This window comes from Periplaneta americana, chromosome 8, assembly GCF_040183065.1.
Source record: "Periplaneta americana isolate PAMFEO1 chromosome 8, P.americana_PAMFEO1_priV1, whole genome shotgun sequence".
Classification (NCBI taxonomy): Eukaryota; Metazoa; Arthropoda; class Insecta; order Blattodea; family Blattidae; genus Periplaneta; species Periplaneta americana.
In genome coordinates this window covers 42,796,674-42,818,570 of record NC_091124.1, presented here as the reverse complement: position 1 = coordinate 42,818,570, position 21,897 = coordinate 42,796,674, and the positions used below count along the sequence as shown (strand labels likewise).

Here is a 21,897-nt window from a genome sequence, read left to right as displayed (position 1 = left end):
CTTCCGAAATAAAGATTACTGGTACAAATGTTAAATAATGAAATTTGTCACTGTGTTGAAAGTCAATTAGTCGAATGTTTGTGAAATGGGCAGTAGCATCTTCCCCTTCACTGAAGGTAGAGAGTGTGAGTAGAGGGGAAAGGCCTATCAACCAGTGGCGGCTGATTGACTGAGGCAAGTGAGGCCGGGCCTCGGTCACTTGGCTTAACTGAAATCAAATTGTGTGTTTTTATATAATGTACTAGTTATTTGAATGAAGCATATATCGCTGTAGAAGCATTTGAAAACTTTGATGTATATAGACCTGTTTTGCAGTAAAATTTGTTCCTGAGGCCGGGATCGCTCGTGCCGGGTGTGGCTTGTGATGTATATAGACCTGTTTTGCAGTAAAATTTGTTCCTGAGGCCAGAATCGTTCGTGCCGGGTTTGGCTTAATGCATTCCATGTCCTTTCGCGGGCTTTGAGTTTACGCTTAAAACGTTGTAGCTGAGGCACAATTCGGCTTTGGCAGGCAGAGACCCACACTATTCCCTCCCCTTATGTCTCAGTTTATGACATAAGCGAGGGTGTTCTACTATTGTACTTCGTAGTACAGTAGTGAATCTGGGCCAATGTTGTTATGTATTTCGGGAAAATATAAACAAACAAATGAGAGAAATAATGCTGGTGCAGTTAATTCATTGTTAGAGTGTCCTTTTTCGAGAAGAAATAATACTAAAAGAAAGGAAGTTTTAAATAAAGAGAAAGACTACCGAGATACCTACGACATCGCTGATAATTTTTCTGACACATAATCTTAAAACTCGAGTTTCTATTGCATTCTGGTATGGGCAACATAAATGGTTAAGTGGTAATGTGATGCAAAATAAACTTCTCTTGGCCTTGTTTGTTGCTGTCAAAGGAAAAAAATAAAAAGAAAAGAAAGAAAGGGGAATTTCAACACATAATATGGGATGCTTCATCACACTGAAACAATCACTGAAACTCAGAGCATAACAGCTTATTTGGTGAGTGAAATTATTATTTTTCATTGATAGTAATAAGAATAGACTAATAATAGTAATAATAATAATAATAATAATAATAATAATAATAATAATAATAATACAGTAATAATGATATTAATAATATAATAACAATAATAATTAATATCATAAACAAACATTTCCTATCGGAGGCACTTAAACTAGTTGCATCTGGCCTCACCGAGGATTTTGATCACCGGCCGCTACTGCTATCAACCAAACTGAAATGGGGTTTATAACATCTTCTGTGGTCCATACTTGTAGAGTAACGATTAGCGACTCTGGCCGCGAAATCCGGTGGCCCGGGTTCGAATCCCGGTTGGGGCAAGTTACCTGGTTGATGTTTTTCCGGGGTTTTCCTTCAACCCAATATGAGAAAATGCTGGGTAACTATCGGTGATGGACCCCGGACTCATTTCACCGGCATTATCACCTTCATTTCATTCAGACGCTAAATAACCAGAGATGTTGATACAGCGTCGTAAAATAATCTACTAAAAATCTTCTTGAATGGACACTAACTTTTATACGGGATGTTGTGTGTTGAAACGACAGAACCATTTTCTTACAGTTCTTTCTCCGATGGCATTCTTCCCACATACGATACAAATGTTTCGAGCTGTGTTTGCTCCTCTATTAAACTCAAACAGAAGTATTTGTCTGAAGTGTTCGTTTTTTTTTTTTCACTTGACACTCCGTCTTATTTACCCCACAAATAGCACAAACTTTTTGAAAATAAGCAAACTTCAATGCGTATTTACAAGCACAACACTCCAAAAAAATAAATGACAAACGATAAATAATCTTATAACAACGCAGTATTGTGATGACGAACATAAACGCTATGAACTCATTCATTAGCCTGATATTAGCCTAAAGCTAGAAACCACGCCATTAAATGAAACCAGAACAAGACAAGCATTAATTAAAGGGTTCAGAACCATTACTGGGCCAAGCGCCATTTACTAAAACGTAGAAAGCAAGGGTTAAAATGAAGTTATTACCATAATTCAATTGAAACATATAGCAAGTAATATAAAGTATACACATTAAAACTAAATGATATGTCAATCTTCATTAAAGTATGGTATTCACTTAACTTTAACCCTTGCTTTCTCTGTTTTTAATAAATGGCGCTTGGCCCACTATGGCTCTGAACCCTTCAATTAATTTACTTATAGTTCTCTGCCTAAGAGCAGATCTTACCCTGGAAACACAACATTCTCAAACAATTTCCTCATATTTTCTGCCTTCCTCTTGCCTCCTCATATGATCGATATATATTATCTTAATGGCGTATATCATCTGATATCTACTTCTGCCCCGAACTCTTCTCCCGTTCACTATTCCCTCCAGTACATCATTCAATAGGCAGTTTCTTCTTAGCCAGTGACCCAGCCAAATCCTCTTCCTCTTTCTGATAAGTTTCAGCATCATTCTTTCTTTACCCAGTCTTTCTAGCACAGCTTAATTTATTATTCTGTCTGTTCATTTCACACGTACCATTCTTCTCCATATCCACATTTCAAATGCTTCTAATCGTTTCTCTTCACTTCGTTGTAATGCCATGTTTGTATCCCATACAATGCCACACTCCACACAAAGCACTAAACTAATTTCTTCCTTGAATATGTTAAGAAAATGGAAAACAAATACTGTAAATCAATGTAGGTCTAAGTGACACTGTACTATGATCTAATTATATGGTCACAATTTGCTTTTGAAAATTTAGAAGAGTTCCAAAAATAGTAGGCTACTGGATATAATCTGCTAACTAACAAATGGCTGCCTAAGGATCGAGGTTTTGCTATTCTGACTACAGAAGTGTTCCTTAGATACGTACAGTGTGTATCATGTGTCAAGTTTCTTGAAATCTACTTGAAATATGAGTACCGTAGTTGGCGTTAATCCCTTGCCACTTTACATTAAGTTATTTTCAGTTTTAAACAGTGGATATCTAGATATTCGTATGGGTTTATTTGTAACAGAACATTAATTGCATTCCATGTTTTCTGCTAGTTTGCAAGTGTCCCTTGTGTCTGAATGGCACTGAACTTTGTTGCAGGAGAATGTTCCCCGTGGTGAAGGTGAGCGTCTCGGGACTCGACCCCCAGGCCATGTACAGCGTGCTGCTCGAGTTCGTGCAGATTGACCCTCACAGGTAAGGTGAGATATGAAATAATGACTGGTTCACAATAAACCTGGAACAGAAACGACAACGGAAACGAGAACGGAAATAACGTTAAAATAAATATATTTGTGCGAGATCGTGCATATTTGCTTGTTTTCCGCACAGAACCAATACGCGGTAAGTGTGAAATACCACATTCAGTATTCCCAACGTAACACACACAACAATTTCCCTCTTCTGACCGCTTAAGCGCGACATTCATTTTACTGCTTTAGGCTTTTAACATATTATTTTTAGACACGTTTAACATAGTAATAATTATAAATTGGAAACTTACCACTGCAATTTCACCTAAATTGTAATGTTAATTATTGTTTTTAAATATTTGCAAAAATTAAGTAAAGTCTACTACTCCACGAAACTTATTGCATTCCTGATACAAGTAACATTAAGGAAGTCGTGAAAAAAATCAACAAGATTCCAGATGCCGATGATATTTCTGCAATATGTTATATAAATAATATTGTTAAAATATTAAAATGAAAAATAAATCATTACATAACCTTACCGTTTGTTTTAAGTTCGCATTTATAGACTGGGGGAAAAAAAAGACAGACGTATATCACGGCCTGCTGGAGTATAGTAAACACAGAAAACATTTTATAGCAACAATGTTGAAGAAAGATATTTTGGTGTTCCGAAGTTGCCGTCATTAAACAGAAACCAACATGGAGATTTCATTGCAACTAATTAGAAATTCCTCTTTCAGGTATGTAATAAACGATCTTCGTACAAAATAATGTACGATACACGAGCGGTATGTTTGTTTTCATGTTCTCGGAAATTAAAAAAGCTCAACTACGTTTCTCTTTTTCAATCTTTTCCTCGACCATGAAAACGTCAACATACCGCTCTTGTAACGTATATTACTATTAAATGTGAGCATTCACAATAGTTAATTGTGAATACTCCCATTTAAATTAACTTATTTTAACATTATTTCCGTTCTCGTTCTCGTTTCCGTTCCCGGTTTATTGTGAACCAGCCTTTAGAGTCGCTTCTACTCTGGTCACTGCTATTATACTAGGAGCGCAGTTGATATTGGATACACGTCAACATATAGATCTATATGCCTAAATTGGAGTCAGGCCACAAAGGGAAATATCGAAGGAAGAGAGGATTATGGATTGAATTCGGCGTAGCTCAGTGGTCAGAGCGCTTAGTACGTAGAACCAAGGACCCGGGTTCGATCCCCGGCGCCGGAGCGAATTTTTCTCCTCAAATATTAAGTGTCAATATTACAGATAAATTCTGTAGGACAAATTAATATAGCCTATCTATAATATTTCATGTTTAAGCTTACGTGATTTTAAAGCAACACACTATAATTAGAGCGCTGGGTGTCCGGGACAAAATTTACCAATAAGAAAGTTTAATAACTCACCAAATAATTGATGGATAAAAATGCTGTTTGCGGGAATTGACAAAGGGACTCCAAAGTTTCGAATGACCACTAATAAACTTCTATGTGTGCACCTCTTGTAGCACGACAGATGTCCAGGCGATATTCAAGTTCTTGCCATGTGTTTCGTAACATCTCTGGAGTGACAATTGCACAAGCAGCGACAATTCTCCGACACAGATCCTCCAAATCTGCCACTACAGTCTTGTACACAATGTCTTTTATGTATCCCCAAAAAAAAGAAGTCCAGTGGGGTTAGGTCTGGGGAACTGGGAGGCCATGCTGTAGGTCCACCTCAACCAATCCATCGCTGAGGAAAGCATTCATTCAAGTGATCTGTAACATGTAATGCATAATGAGGCGGAGCTCCGTCTTGTTGGAAAACATATCCCTGTGGAATTTGAGGAATGGCGTAATTTTGCAGCATATCAAGATACACATTTCCATTGATAGTGTTTTCCACAAAAAAAGAACGGTCCAATCACAGTTTCATGTGTAATTCAGCATCAAACATTAATCTTAGGGCTGTCTCTTTCCAATTCCCTCACTACATGCGGATTTTCTGATCCCCAGATGCGACAATTATGCCTGTTGACGATCCCACAGACGTGGAAGGAGGACTCATCACTGAACACGACCTTCTGCAGATATCCATTTTCAATATCAATTTTCAACAGCATGTCACTAGCGAAATCATATCGTTCAGGCAAGTCGTTTGGTTTCAACTTTTGAACCAATTGAATCTTGTATGCATGTAGACGTAACCTCTTGTGCAGAACATCGTGGATAGTTGACTTTGGAATTGCAAGTTCCCTGCTGGCACGGCGAACAGACTTACACGGGCTCCGTTGGAATTCTGTCGACTTGCGCTTCTGTCACTTTCTTCCCGCGTGGTCTCAAGAAGCTTTCTATGCCATGTTGTTATTGTGTGCCTATCTGGTGGTTGCTTCTCAGGCCACTGTTGTCTAAATCTTCTCTCCACTATCTTCGGATACTTGAATTCGGCAAGCCAATAGCAGCATTGAACTTTTTGTTGCACTGTGAACGCCATTTCAATTACAGCTATGTCAACAACAATGACCAAATGTTGCCAACATCACACATAAAACTTAAAATGTCCGTCTTTCATTTGCCGCAAATTTCATTTTCCTATCTCCATTATTACGTGAGTTATTAAACTTTCTTATTGGTAAATTTTGTCCCGGGCACAGTGTATAAAACATAATATCATGGATGAATATATAATAGGATGCGAAACTTAATGAGTTTCCCGTAACACATACTAGAGGCGCTGTTGTAGAAATTGATCTTGCTGCCATCTATATGTGGTAGAGGCTTTATTACAAATAGCAGCGCACCAAGTAGCGAAAAGAGTAATTACTCCATGCATTTAGCAGCGCACCTGGTGACGAAAATGTTAAACTGTGCAGAAAGTATTCCCTCCCGCCCTCATCGATATTCAAAACTAACCCAATTTAAAATAAAACATTTACAGTTTTATTCCTCACAGCATATTCTACTGAAAATTCTTACCGGAGCCAACAGGAAGATAAAAGAGACGATGTGTTTTACACTACCCGATTAAAATATAACCAGACAGAGACAAAAAATAAAGTAAAAGGTTAGATAATTGGGATTGTATTCTTTGGGTATTTATTGTACAGCACAATGGAAAAGTCTGCAAGAACTACGTATATAGTTCGATTTATTATATTGCTATTACTTTACAATACATTCAACACTATTTTTACAACGTCCATAAACATCACTGTTTAACATACACTGCTTATACACACACGTATCACTTTATGTTCACTTAATTAGTAAGTTTCAGACCGCCATCTTCTCTCCTCGACTCTACCGTACAATATCTCGAACGGATAAATAGAGAACTCTCGGTAATGTACCCAACACGTAGTTCTAATGTTCACCACCTACGACGTCGGGTACTGATCACCTTATTTCAGATCACCAAATCTAGATGGTGCTGACCGCAGTTTCGCATCCTATTATATATTTATTCATGATAATATGATGAAATGATGTGGTTGTTACGTTTCCATGGTTACCAAGTATATGGTGTAACGATTTGTTACATTTCATTATGAATAAGGCTTATATTACATTCGTACATGTTTTCAGGTGGAAATACGTGAACGGGGAGTGGGTGCCGGGCGGCAAGGCAGAGGTTCCGCCCCCCAACCCCATCTACATGCACCCCGAGTCTCCCAATTTTGGCGCCCACTGGATGAAGGAGCCGGTATCCTTCGCCAAGGTGAAGCTCACAAACAAGACTAACGGCAATGGGCAAGTAAGTGTAACAACGGACATTGCCTCCACGCGCAGAAACGAGATTTCTCAGACCTGTCAAAGAATGTGCAACGAAATGAATACATAATTGAGATTAATATAAAACGAATAAATATTGCATGGAACTGGGAATTACTCGGCATAGTGAGATGAATATGTGTGAATGGTTCTGAAAAGAAACATGGAGCTGAACAATTACTGAAGAAATTACGAAGTACATGAAAACATGGAGGTGAAGTTGGTGAAGATTAGAATCCAATGGAGGCATTTTGTGGATGTCCTATTCTCCTGCTGGGAGATAAATTAGATAATGACGACAGAAAAGGGAAATAGTTACAGAAAATATAATCCTCCATTCCGTGCTCTGTTTTTATGACAGCTAGGAACAATTTAATTTCGGAAAGTAATCGTGTGTATATCTCTAAGTCCTAAGATTTGTTTCTGATGTAGTTTTTGATGGGAGTTATGTATAAGTTTGTGTATTTAAAATAATTGAAAATTTATTTCCCCTTCGGTGGAAGGTTTCAGTTGCAGTTGTTGTAGGTCTAATGTAAATATTTTTTTCCCTTAACATAATGGGTATGGGGAACAAACTGCCTGCAGTGTTTCATTATTATAATTTATCTTGTGTGAGAAATACAATTTGGGGAAAGGGAATGGTTGAGACTACATAGTGCATCGTGAGGTAATAGTTTCCTTTATTTTCCCTAACAGAATTCGGTAACGACTTTTCATCTGCAGATGTTGGCAACACATATGTAGGCTCAATAGTTAATCTTAAAAATAAATAAATAAATAAATAAATAGATAGATAGATAGATAGATAGATAGATAGATAGATAGATAGATAGATAGATAGATAGATAGATAGATAGATAGATAGATAGATAGATAGATAGATAGATAGATAGATAGATAGATAGATAGATAGATAGATAGATAGATAGATAGATAGATAGATAGATAGATAGATAGATAGATAGATAGATAGATAGATAGATAGATAGATAGATAGATAGATAGATAGATAGATAGATAGATAGATAGATAGATAGATAGATAGATAGATAGATAGATAGATAGATAGATAGATAGATAGATAGATAGATAGATAGATAGATAGATAGATAGATAGATAGATAGATAGATAGATAGATAGATAGATAGATAGATAGATAGATAGATAGATAGATAGATAGATAGATAGATAGATAGATAGATAGATAGATAGATAGATAGATAGATAGATAGATAGATAGATAGATAGATAGATAGATAGATAGATAGATAGATAGATAGATAGATAGATAGATAGATAGATAGATAGATAGATAGATAGATAGATAGATAGATAGATAGATAGATAGATAGATAGATAGATAGATAGATAGATAGATAGATAGATAGATAGATAGATAGATAGATAGATAGATAGATAGATAGATAGATAGATAGATAGATAGATAGATAGATAGATAGATAGATAGATAGATAGATAGATAGATAGATAGATAGATAGATGAGTGAGTGAGTGAGTGAGTGAGTGAGTGAGTGAATAAGTAAGTAAGTAAATGAGTGAGTAAATAAATAAATAAATAAATAAACAAATAAATAAATAAATAAATAAATAAATAAATAAATAAATAAATAAATAAATAAATAAATAAATAAATAAATAAATAAATAAATAAATAAATAAATAAATAAATAAATAAATAAATAAATAAATAAATAAGTAAACTGGAAAGTGAGAAGAGATTCATATCGGTGGGATCCTTGTAATTGTGTAAAACGTTTATGCTCTCTGTTGGCTGTTATTGTAATACTTAGCTTTTTAAGGAACTGGTTCTTATTTATACGGATTGTAAATATAATTGAGAGAGAAATAAATTTATTGCAATTGTGTTGTATTACAGGTGATTATTTTTCCTTCCTTACTTTATGGAATATACTCGTATACCAGATTATTTGTACAAGTATTAATTGCAATGAAATTGTTGTTTCATTTGAATAACCCGTTACTAAGCAACTGACATCAGAGTAGTGTAACATAATAATTCGTACCTGTGGAGTAACGGCTAGCGTTTCTGGCCGCGAAACCAGGTGGCCCGGGTTCGATTCCCGGTCGGGGCAAGTTACCTGGTTGAGGTTCTTTCCGGGGTTTTCCCTCAACCCAATATGAGCAAATGCTGGGTAACTTTCGGTGCTGGACCCCGGACTCACTCATTTCACCGGCATTATCACCTTCATCTCATTCAGACGCTAAATAACCTAAGCTATTGATAAAGCGTCGTAAAATAACCTAAAAATAATAATTCGTTGCCGTTGCTAAGCAACTGACTTCACATGTTGAAATGTTGGTCTTTTATTTATTTTACACTCGAGCATAAGCATTTCACGTTAGGACAAAATCGTTTACAATAAACCGTAGCAAATTCCGAGAGTTTGCGTATTTATAATCTTGTAACAATTGATTAAAAGCATGCATTCGTGAAGATACTGCCATAATAATTATATAGGGTGTCCCATTTATCTTGGCCACCTAAAATAGCTTTGTACACCAGCACCAAATGAAAAATTATTTGATACAAAAGTGTACAACTGAAACGGGGAAATAATACTGATGGGGAGGCAACCTTGTAGCGTTATTTATTAATGAGATACGAGTACTAATATTATTTCTTTAAATGGCACTATGTATTTGTTATTCAGTATTTCAATTAAGCTTGTCAAGACCAGTTCAGAAATGTATCACAATGGATCATTCTAATAAAGAGAACGTTGTTTCATGCCTTGATGGTGTGGTTCCTGTGCATAGTACAAATGAAATAGTTTGACTTTAAGTTAAGCAGTACATTGCAGATACTCAGGGTCGTGTAACTAATTCCACGTAGCTTTGGCTAAGAGTATACAAATGAAAACAAATGTAGCACAGACCGCTCAATCAGTCTTCAGTATTTAGCCGAATAAAACGTCGTCAACGCATCTTTTGTATAAAAAATTTCATTTGCTGCTTTCTTACGAAGTTATTTTGGGTGGTAAAGATAAAATAGAACACCCTGTATAATGGAGTGAAACAAATGAGAAATAGTGCTTGGAGATGAATAACAAACAATGCTACATGAAAATTACTAATAATACACAAGGAGCAGACAGTGAGAACATTACTGGGTGTTCATTTTAAAGTGTGTCATGACGTCACTGTTGTGAGTCAGCGATTTGAAGCGAGTTTCAGATTTTATGTCAGAGAAGTTGCCTATTACCCAAGGCAGTCAATCTGAACTTGAGAACGTGTATGGTATAACTTGAACGTCGTAGCAACAGATGGCGGTCTGTAAAGTCTGTGTGCTACCATAACCTCTTTCGAACTGTGTTTTGCGCGGGCAAGTCGTACGCAGGGTATTTGCCTACGGCAACATTCCACAGTGCAAATCAAATGCTCCGTGTCCATGTTGACCATCGAAGTTAATGTCAACGAATAGGCTACGTAAGTAATCGTCTTAATCCTCTCCCCATATCCCGACAGTAAGAAAAAAACTCACCCCAGTACGTGTTTTCAAACAGTTCACATTCCTCCCACTACAGGATTTACCGTACGTATCGATAAGTACTCTTCAGAATGAACGCCGTACTTGCTAGGCAACTTTTCTGGCACATAGGTAATACGCCTCTGCAGAAGTGTAGGAAGATTGAATTCTCTAGGCTCATCGGCTAGCTACATGACGGCATACAGCGAGCCATGACACACTTTGAACTGAACACCCTGTAGAACTATTGCAGTTCGGAACACACTGCTGAAAACTAAAATGTATATTTTTTAATACTATCACTGCCAAAGCAAAAATCTGAAAACAGTGAAACTAGTTCATGTGCTACCATGTGATTTTTTCTAATATTATTAAAATAATTAGGTCTACTTGTCTCTAAAGGAACGCTTCTTTCCAGATCATGCTGAATTCTCTACACAAATACGAACCAAGAGTGCATCTAGTGAAAGTTGGGTCTGAACTACGAAGAGTCCACACGTATCCGTTCCCAGAAACACAATTCATAGCTGTAACCGCGTATCAGAACGAAGAGGTGGGTCATAAAAGGTATTCGTTTCTCTACAGAGTGTCTCAAAAATAAACAGACACATTTTTGCTGGCGTGTTTTTTTAAATAAAAAATAAAAACACGAAAGCAAATGGTTTCAGTCTTCTAACACAAATAGTTCGTGAGATATCAAATAAACATGATTTGTGATTGGGAGTGTGTCGATGTACATTATGCGTATTGCACATTTGTTTACTATCTAGCATCACATTGTTCAACTAACTTGTCGCTGAGCCCGAGAAAAGCTCTCCATACACTGCCTAATCACTCTGAGTTGAACAGAGTTTACATAATTCTGCCTATTAAAAAAAAAGTGGATATCATTTGAGAAAAAAGAAACAAAATATCAGGAATCTGTTTCCTATAAATAACATATACCCTTCCTCTTTTTTAAGCCGTTCAGAGATTATCTAGCTTTCATTATTGAAACTAGGCTTCAACAAATTCACAGAATCATAACTTGAAACATATTTAAAATAGGACTGTAGGGTTTTCACTAGCATATTTATTTTCTCTGTGGCTACTACCACAATTAATTTGTCGGTCTATTTTTGAGACACCCTGTATATTAACAATAAGTGGAGTCGCACAACATCATTCATTAAATTTCTCTTACAGTTCGAGATGTTCTGGACATGGTAATGGTTGATATCATTGATCATACTTTAAAAATTACAGTTCTGATTAGATCCAGAATGTTATGGAACATGATGATGATGATGATGATGATGATAATAATAATAATAATAATAATAATAATAATAATAATAATAATAATAATAATCTTAATGTGTATATGTATTCAGTAATTCATTTATAATAAACAGCATCAGGATTAAAATTATTATCCTTGTTCAAATACCAGTTTATTTGCAGAAGAGGAGATGTTTTAGGAAGTGGTAGGCAATTGCCTTCGTCTACCTAACGTACGAATTTGATGTATAGTCTAAGATTTGAAGGTAGATTATGTTGAGGATGAAATAATTCGTCCTATGTATATGCAAAGTTAATTTACAATGCTTTTTCTTAGTTTTTTTTATGTGACTAGGTCCTCTAAATTATTCCAGTGCTATTAAAACCTACTTTCTATTACTTCCGATATTTCTTATTTCCTTTTCTTTTATGCCACAATGAAAATTATTTCCTCTGACAACCTAATATGTTTTTGAAGACTTAACAATATTGCTAGAAAGTTTAGGGCATCTCATAATTCTCATAAAATGCTGCCCTTGTCTTAAATTATTAGAAAAAGTAACCATGTTTTCAACTGTTGATTAACAATAGGAAATATTAATTTTTAATGCAATTTCGGTATTTATGTGTTGATTGTTAGTCCTTACAGAGAATTTATAAGTTTTCAAACTAAATAAAAGAATCTTAAATTTTATGTATTAAAGTTGAAAACAAACGAGTAATTTATTTGGTGCACGATTCTCAACTGTTGCTGGATGATGTAGGAAATATTACCCTTTAAATTAGTAAAGATCAAATATTGTAAAAAAAATTCTTTGTGAATGTCCTAGCAGGTTCTAAGCTTTGAAGTTAAAAAATGGAAACAGTTACTGATTCATTGATTGATTGATTGATTTATTTACTTACTCATTCATTTGTTTTTTGTTTATTTATTTATTTATTTATTCATTCATTTATTTAGTTATTTATTTACTTATTTATTTATGTATTTATTTATTATTTATTTATTTGTTTAGTTATTTATTTTATTATTTATTTATTGACTTAATTACTTATTTATTTATTTACTTATTTACTTACTCATTTGTATTTTGTTTATTTATTTATTTATTTATTTACTTATTTATTCGACAAATCACAAAATTTCCCAATTTTTTTAAAACTTCAAACATTAGAAACTGCTAGGTCATTCACTATTTTTTTTTTTTTTTACAAATATTTGATCTTTACTAATTTAAAGGGTAATATATTCTACATCATCCAGCAACAGTTGAGAATCGTGCACTAATCAGTTACTCTTTCATTTTCAACTTTAATACTGAAAATGTAGATTTTTTATTTTGTTTGAAAAACTTATAAATTCTCTATAAGGACTGACAGTCATCATATAAATATCGAAATTGCACTAAAATTAGTCTTTCCTATTGTTAATCAACAATTATAAACCTTGTTAGTTTCTCTAATAATTTAAGAGCAGGACAGCATTTTATAAGGATTATAAGGTGCCCTTAAACTTTCTAACAATACTATATTTTTCTCGTAATTTATAAATCCTGTTTATATTTACTGTTTACAGGTTACAGCATTGAAAATCAAGCACAACCCATTTGCGAAAGCTTTCTTAGACGCCAGAGAGAGACCGGATGGCTTCTACCAACGGGACTTCATGCCCAACTACCCCCAACCTCAACAGTCGCAATACACACAATGTGAGCATTACTTACTCTGAAATTCTACGACAACATCAAACGCTATAATATACATGTACAGCCATATAGTCCACAAATACGGCGAAGTTATTACAGGAAAACAATTCTTAACATTCCACTAAGTAAATTAATGTTTATGAATTACAAGGTTTCATCTCCTACGGAGTAAATTTAATATAAATATTATGAGCCATATTGTGCCTTAATTCGCTTTAAAGATGTTATGAGCGACCGATCTGCATTTTTCTTTTGTTTAATTATGGCTTTGCCAGATTTGTGAGGCGTATTTTATTAAGAAATCTCTTGCGGTTACCATGGCTACAACATGTTGTAAATTCTGAAAACATTTGAAAGCATAAAGAAAATAGTAAAACATGTAGTTGTATATAAATGTGCAGTTACAAAATATAAATAAATGGAATACATATACAAATAATTGAAAAAGAAAAGAATGTCAAAAAGGAAGCACTATTTTACTTTTGTTTTACGCGTTTCATAAGAATTCAGTTCCTTCATCATGCTCCGTATGATATTACTAACCACTAAACGAATATGTATTCACTGTATTTATTGTAGGCCTACTTACTGTCTTAAATAATTGACCATGTCACCTGTGTATTAAGACAATTTGTTAAACACAAGCAGCTCCATTTATTTCATTCTTTGGATGAATAAAAGTTTTTCTTCTTTCTTTTCTTTAAATATTATCATTAACTTAGTAATTTATAATACTTTAAAATTTTTGTTTCTCTTGAAAGTAAATAAGAACATTTTCTAATTGATCAAAGACCTATCAATTTTTTGAAGTAATTGACCAACGAGATTCGAGAATATTGTGGCGACAAGAACCACAAAAACATGGCGTCCTCTCCGAGTTAATTCAATTATGAATTAAACTCATACCTGTTCGCCGTGGGTTCTGTGGAATACCACAATAAAATTACGACAAATAATATGTATGAGGAAATTGCAAGCCAGATATCTTGTATTTAAGTACCAATACATATATTTTTTGAATTACTAAGATTCTAACCTATAGCTTAGGCGAATACTAATAGTAAATATTTTGTTTAAAACAACATGAAATAGTTATATTCTTCCTTTTAGGGTACCGTACAGTTAAGTAATATAAATAGACTATCGTATTACATAGCCTAGTTATTCTCCAAAGGATTTACATATTTATATTGTAATATTTGGTAGACTTACATAGGTTACAGTCAACTTGAAGCATAAGATTTATAATTTTGTCAAATCTTTTGCAATATGAAGTCTTTGACAAATGTTTTTCAATATTGATCAATCTTTGACAAGTTTTCTTGTAAAGTACTGAATTGAAAGTAAAATTTGATGATGCATAACCATAAGTAAATTATATATATATATCAATCGTACTTTCTTTAGTTATCATAAATCAATTCTGTCTGATTTACTGCAAACTGAAATATTACGGAAATTAAATGCAGTAAAACTAAAAAAATGGCGTCTTAATGTCTGTTGTTTTCATATATATATATATATATATATATATATATATATATATATATGTATATATAAAACGTGACGATGTAGTTCTCGAGAAAAAAAGGTTTCCCGAAGTGTAAGACGAACGACAGGTAATCTCATGGCCTAATCTCGGTAGAAACTATTTCACTATCACCAAGTGCAAGATGCTACGTCACAGTTGTCACAGCGTTGTTAAGTAAATAAAAATATCCTGCGATAAGTTACCTGTCCTAGACATAAAATTATGTTTCCGGTCTTGAGTATGTACAGTAAAGCTATACAAAATGCACGATTTTTCATATGCTCTGATTGTCGCCAGATGGTTCGTGGTTCCTACCTCAGGGGGTGTATCCCGGTACGTCGCACCACCCCAGCCTGCCTCCGCCCCCCATCGGGACTTCAGTTCGAACACAGCGTAGTTCACCCTACCAGCCTCCAAGGGTCAGATCTCATTCACCGCCCCATTCCGGTGAGTATAATAATAATAATAATAATAATAATAATAATAATAATAATAATAATAATAATAATAATAATAATGGTAATAATGATAATAATAATAATAATAATAATAATGATGCTAATAATAATGATAATAATGATAATAATGATAATAATAATGATGATAATAATAATGATAATAATAATAATAATAATGATAATAATAATGGTAATAATAATAATAATAATAATAATAATAATAATAATAATAATAATAATGATACAACATTGTCACCGGATTCATAGAATCCCAATGACGTCTTGAATAGTTCTCAGTTTTATTGCTTCGTATTTTATTTATATTTTTACGATTAAGGATGTGGTTCATTAATTAGGTTAGTATTTAGATTATTTTGTTAACTAGATAAATTAATACACAGGGCTTTCATTTCAAAACTTCCCAGTCAAATAACTAATTATTTAAATTGAAATCAATTTAAACAAAAGACATATCAATTTAGATATTGAGGGGGAAGTCTGAAATCAGGCTTACATTTTATTGCATTTTACATTTCATCCCCTCCCCAACCCCCAGTGACTTCCACTTTGAAATTTCAAATGGCACCCCTATATTTTTATACTTAAATATGAAGAAGCACTGAATTGTTAATTGTTTATACACCTCATTCATTTGTTTTTGCATCTTTTGTTTTCTATCGTCGCCTGGCAACCTGTATTTTTGATATTATCAGTTGATTGTAGGATGAAAACACAGCTTATTTTGTGTAATTTCCAAAATTGAAGGATATACACCATTTTAAAATAATTTAATACACAAACACAACTATTATATGCAATGCTCAATAAGTTTTTGTAGCTTTATTCTCTTCAGATCTAATCAATAATAACAACAATCCAGATTGCCAGGCGACGATAGAAAACAAAAGATGCGAAAACAAATTAATAAAATGTATAAATAAATGAATGCTCTTTCATATTTAAGTATAAAAATATAGGGGTGCTATTTGAAATATCAAAGTAGGGGTGAAATCTAAAATGCAATTAAGCCTGGTTTCAGACTTCCCCCTCAATATCTAAATTGACGTATTTTTTGTTTACATTTAATTCAATTTAAATAATTAGTTATTTAGACTGGGAAGTTTTGAAATGAAAGCCCTGTATCTATTTTAAATTTATTCCCTCTATCATACGAACTCGTCTAATAACATCGTAAGTCATAGCTTGACAGTATCCGGTTACATACAGATAGCGCTAGCTGTTTCTTACATAACGCTCGACCCTTATTCACCTACAAATAGATTACGTAACAGATTGTAGCACGTGTACGCCTTGGCATGTGCAGTATCTAGTGAAGACTTGTAAATCTCATGTTACGCTAAAATATTGGATTTTCTTAATACAATTATTCCACGAATTTAATAGTTTTAAGATGATTTTTTTTTCGAGTAAAGAGAGTATATGCAGTGGCGACTCGTGATATTTTTTGGTATGTAGGCTATGAGATTGACGACTGATGACCAAGACAGAAACTAATATTAATAATAATATAATATTAGTAGTAGTAATAATAATAATAATAATAATAATAATAATAATAATAGTAAAGCATGCAAACTCAATACAAGTAGGCCTACGTTAGTCTTTGACACACCATTCTGGAACTGGCAATTTATTAGTAGTGAAGTTTGATTCTTCTCCCCTTTTTAGTTGCGAAGATAGCTCCTAAGCCATTTTACTGCCCGATATTTACCGATGCTCCATCGTACGTTTCCGCAATTAATTTCTTGCTACAGTTAAATTCTTCTAAATGATCAAATACAACTTCAGATATTCTTTAGGCTGTCCTGTTGTCTGAAAGTCTTGTTAATTCTTGTATTTATTATAGCTTATTTTATCTTTATGTACTTTTGTTTTTATTCATTTTATTTTTTATGTTATATCATTTTAAATTATTTATTATTTCGTTTATTCCATTCTTTTAAAATGACCAATGAACTGCATTTAAAAAGACTACAAGGCTACTTGAAAATTCTTATTGTAGTCTCTGAGAGGTCCCCATCACAAAGAAAGAAGGGTCTTAGTATTAGGATACGCAGTCATATCCTCAAACGCGGTTAAAATCAATCCATACCCCTCCCTCCGCACTCTCCCCTGTCTGCTCACTGCTATACTTGTTTTTTTTTTGTTTTTTTTTTTTTTTTGAAAGATGGAAAATGACAGCGTTGCGATCGGAAAGACAACTGAATGCCACATAGCTTGGTAGGCCTGTTGCTATGGTAACAACAGTTGAGTTGCCAAACTTACAGTTCGCACGTGGTGAGTGCTTATAGCTCTCTTAGCGACATTTATTGTGCACACAATGTTAGCATTGGTACGTTTCGTCTTTGATTCTCTGTCGATTTTTGTATTGTTTTCTTACCTTCACGTCAATTGTCAATGAATGTTTTAACGTCAGCCATCTTAACGACAATTGCTACCTTCCATCAGCTGGCAGCGTGGTAGTCCATATTGGCAACATGACACAGTAGTTCCAAGCTCGGCCGCTTAACTGTCATGTTCCATCTTAAAAAAAAAAACAAGTATAGAAAAAACCGATTGCTGTAAGATATTTGGATGGTTGCTCGGAAATTATTTCTGAGCTGTGCAGTGGCGACAACTCACGACAGAAAGTGTAAGCTTGAAGAAAATTATTACGCCAGCTGCATTGAAAATCAAAATCTGCAATTAAAATCTTTTCTATCCTCAGAGGCAAGAAATTAAACTGTAGGATCATCCTCATATCCTTCATGGAAGTATCGCCAGTGGTACAATGGTAATGTTATTGCATATTTAGAGTGTTTTCTGGATACCAGCCACAATGCGGCTCTGCAAATGTTTAAAAGAAGAATTCTCCATTTTCTTCTTGTTCACTTCCAGCAGCTTTCGAAGCCCAAGTGACAACAGCGCCCGTGTTCTCTCCGCCCGCCACCAACTTCTCGTGGCCCGTGTCCTCTCAGCCGGTGTCCACACCACTAGGTAGCAGCACCATCAGCTGGACGAACACGCCCACGACCCTATCGTCATCGCCACCGCACGGTGGCTCCCCTCTGGTGTCAGCACCGCATACCCCATCTCCAACGCATCACATACAACACCATCACGCCATCATGAACAATAGCGTGCCTCCGGGAACGACGTATAGCACAGCTGGCACTTGGCACCATGTGCCATCGGGAAGTACGAGTCCTGATCTTATCCTCCAAGGTTACCACCAGCACTACCAACCGGCGGTGCCATCAGAGTACATTCCTATAATACAGGAGACGGCAGCAGCACCATCCAGCTACCAGACACCAGACCACATGACGCATCAGGGAGTGTCGCCCAGACACACGCCACCCATGTACACCCACGAGGGGCATCACCACCACAACGTGGAGAAGGTGGAGCCAGCAATGACCGAGAACTACAACGAGGACGGTGGGGGTGGGTCACCCACCTCCAGGCAGGAGTGTTGGAGCCCTTTGACACCCCCACACACCGGCATTTAGGTCAGCAGAATTGCATAGCAGGATCAGAAAATTAGTAAGGCAGGATATTGGAAAGACTATCGGCTTTACGTGAATCAAGATATCTCGGGTAATTATGAGACAGTACCGGTACACGTCACCAACTTGGGCAATCATTGTCCTTACTAGAGTCCCAGCAATAAAAAAATTATTTCTATAAACCAGCCCATCAAATTTATAGTCATTTATATACTAGGCGTTTCAGTGCCTTGTACAAACTCTTAGGGATGGTAGAGCGATCAGTATGAACAATTTCCATGTAGAAAATCATGCCGGAAAAGATTACCTTGGAAGATATAAGACTTGATGTGTGTGTGAACCGATCGAGAGTAATGTAAAAATATGTGTTCAGTCCTTTGTGCGCCAAATTTGTAAGAAATCTATACAATACTTTGAATTCCTATTCAATGAACCCACCAATTTATCTGGGATAAACAAAAGGAAGAATGACTTTGCTACAATGGTAAAACTTACGGATCAATCGGTTGATTTGACTTCACACATTCAGGTATTTGACAAAATTTCTTTATCTCTGACCAGTCCTCTCCAAAATGCACAGCAATTGCTTTGATGTCTTTTAGAAGTCTCGTAATCAAACTATGTAACTTACTCAGGTTTTGCTACTCCAATGGTATAAGACACCTGGGCAGTTCAATGTTCCAAAGAATAATATTCAAACTGTATAATCAATAAAGGCTTTGCTACTCCTATGACATAAGAAATCTTCACACCTCAGTCTCTCCAGAGAACACTATTCAAATAGTATAATAAACATAGACATTGCTACTCCAATGGCATAAAAAAATTTAACAGGCCAGTTCCTTTATTCAAATAGTAAAATCAACACATGCTTTGCTACTTCAATGACACAAGAAACCTGCAGAGTTCAGTTCTTCCAGAAAACAACATTCAAACTGCATAATCAACACAGTCTTTCTAACTAAAATGCCATAAGAAACTTGTAGAGTTCAGTCTCTCCTAGAGAATACTATTCAAATTGTATGATCAACACATGCTTTGGTACTTCAATTACATAAGAAATCTGCACAGTTCAGTCCCCTAAGAGAATACTATTAGAATTGTATAATGAACAAAGTTTATGCTATTCCAATGGTATAAGAGTCCTACACAGTTCTGTCCCTCCAGTGAATACTATTCAAATTGTATAATCAACACAGGCTTTGCTACTCCAATGCTATAAGAAATCTAGACAGATCTGTCCCTCCAGTGATTACTATTCAAATTGTATAATCAACACAGGCTTTGCTACTCCAATGCTATAACAAATCTACACAGATCTGTCCCTCAAGTGATTGCTATTCAAATTGTATAATCAACACAGGCTTTGCTACTCCAATGCTATAAGAAATCTACACAGATCTGTCCCTCCAGTGATTGCTATTCAAATTGTATAATCAACACAGGCTTTGCTACTCCAATGCTATAAGAAATCTACACAGATCTGTCCCTCCAGTGATTGCTATTGAAACTGTATAATCAACACAGGCTTTGCTACTCCAATGCTGTAAGAAATCTACACAGATCTCTCCCTCCAGTGATTGCTATTCAAACTGTATAATCAACACAGGCTTTGCTACTCCAATGCTATAAGAAATCTACACAGATCTGTCCCTCCAGTGATTGCTATTCAAATTGTATAATCAACACAGGCTTTGCTACTCCAATGCTATAAGAAATCTACACAGATCTGTCCCTCCAGTGATTGCTATTCAAATTGTATAATCAACACAGGCTTTGCTACTTCAATGCTATAAGAAATCGACACAGATCTGTCCCTCCAGTGATTACTATTCAAATTGTATAATCAACACAGGCTTTGCTACTCCAATGCTATAAGAAATCTACACAGATCTGTCCCTCCAATGATTGCTATTCAAACTGTATAATCAACACAGGCTTTGCTACTCCAATGCTATAAGAAATCTACACAGTTCTGTCCCTGCAGTGATTGCTATTCAAATTGTATAATCAACACAGGCTTTGCTACTCCAATGCTATAAGAAATCTACACAGATCCGTCCCTCCAGTGCTATTCAAATTGTATAATCAACACAGGCTTTGCTACTCCAATGCTATAGGAAACCTACACAGATCTGTCCCTCCAGTGATTGCTATTCAAAATGTATAATCAACACAGGCTTTGCTACTCCAATGCTATAAGAATTCTACACAGTTCTGTCCCTCCAGTGATTGCTATTCAAAATGTATAATCAACACAGGCTTTGCTACTCCAATGCTATAAGAAATCTACACAGTTCTGTCCCTCCAGTGATTGCTATTCAAAATGTATAATCAACACAGGCTTTGCTACTCCAATGCTATAAGAAATCTACACAGATCTGTCCCTCCAGTGATTGCTATTCAAACTGTATAATCAACACAGGCTTTGCTACTCCAATGCTATAAGAAATCTACACAGATCTGTCCCTCCAGTGATTGCTATTCAAACTGTATAATCAACACAGGCTTTGCTACTCCAATGCTATAAGAAATCTACACAGATCTGTCCCTCCAGTGATTGCTATTCAAACTGTATAATCAACACAGGCTTTGCTACTCCAATGCTATAAGAAATCTACACAGATCTGTCCCTCCAGTGATTGCTATTCAAATTGTATAATCAACACAGGCTTTGCTACTCCAATGCTATAAGAAATCTACACAGATCTGTCCCTCCGGGTTTTGCTATTCAAATTGTATAATCAACACAGGCTTTGCTACTCCAATGCTATAAGAAATCTACACAGATCTGTCCCTCCAGTGATTGCTATTCAAAATGTATAATCAACACAGGCTTTGCTACTCCAATGCTATAAGAAATCTACACAGTTCTGTCCCTCCAGTGATTGCTATTCAAAATGTATAATCAACACAGGCTTTGCTACTCCAATGCTATAAGAAATCTACACAGTTCTGTCCCTCCAGTGATTGCTATT

General features: G+C 35.1%; 1 protein-coding gene across 2 annotated transcripts in view; it reads left to right on the top strand.

Annotated features, from left to right (window-relative positions):
• Window positions 1–20,381, top strand: part of byn (T-domain transcriptional activator brachyenteron) — a 91,574-nt gene extending 71,193 nt beyond the window's left edge. The window contains exons 3-8 of one of the 2 annotated variants that reach the window (XM_069832818.1): window positions 3,091–3,186; window positions 6,761–6,929; window positions 10,874–11,008; window positions 13,292–13,424; window positions 15,250–15,399; window positions 18,309–20,381. In XM_069832818.1, the coding sequence (XP_069688919.1) occupies window positions 3,091–3,186; window positions 6,761–6,929; window positions 10,874–11,008; window positions 13,292–13,424; window positions 15,250–15,399; window positions 18,309–18,922 (1,297 nt within the window). In that variant the 3' untranslated portion in view covers window positions 18,923–20,381. The remainder of the gene's footprint in view (window positions 1–3,090; window positions 3,187–6,760; window positions 6,930–10,873; window positions 11,009–13,291; window positions 13,425–15,249; window positions 15,400–18,308) is intronic. The other variant, XM_069832819.1, reaches the window with a different exon arrangement.
• Window positions 20,382–21,897: the final 1,516 nt, after the last annotated feature.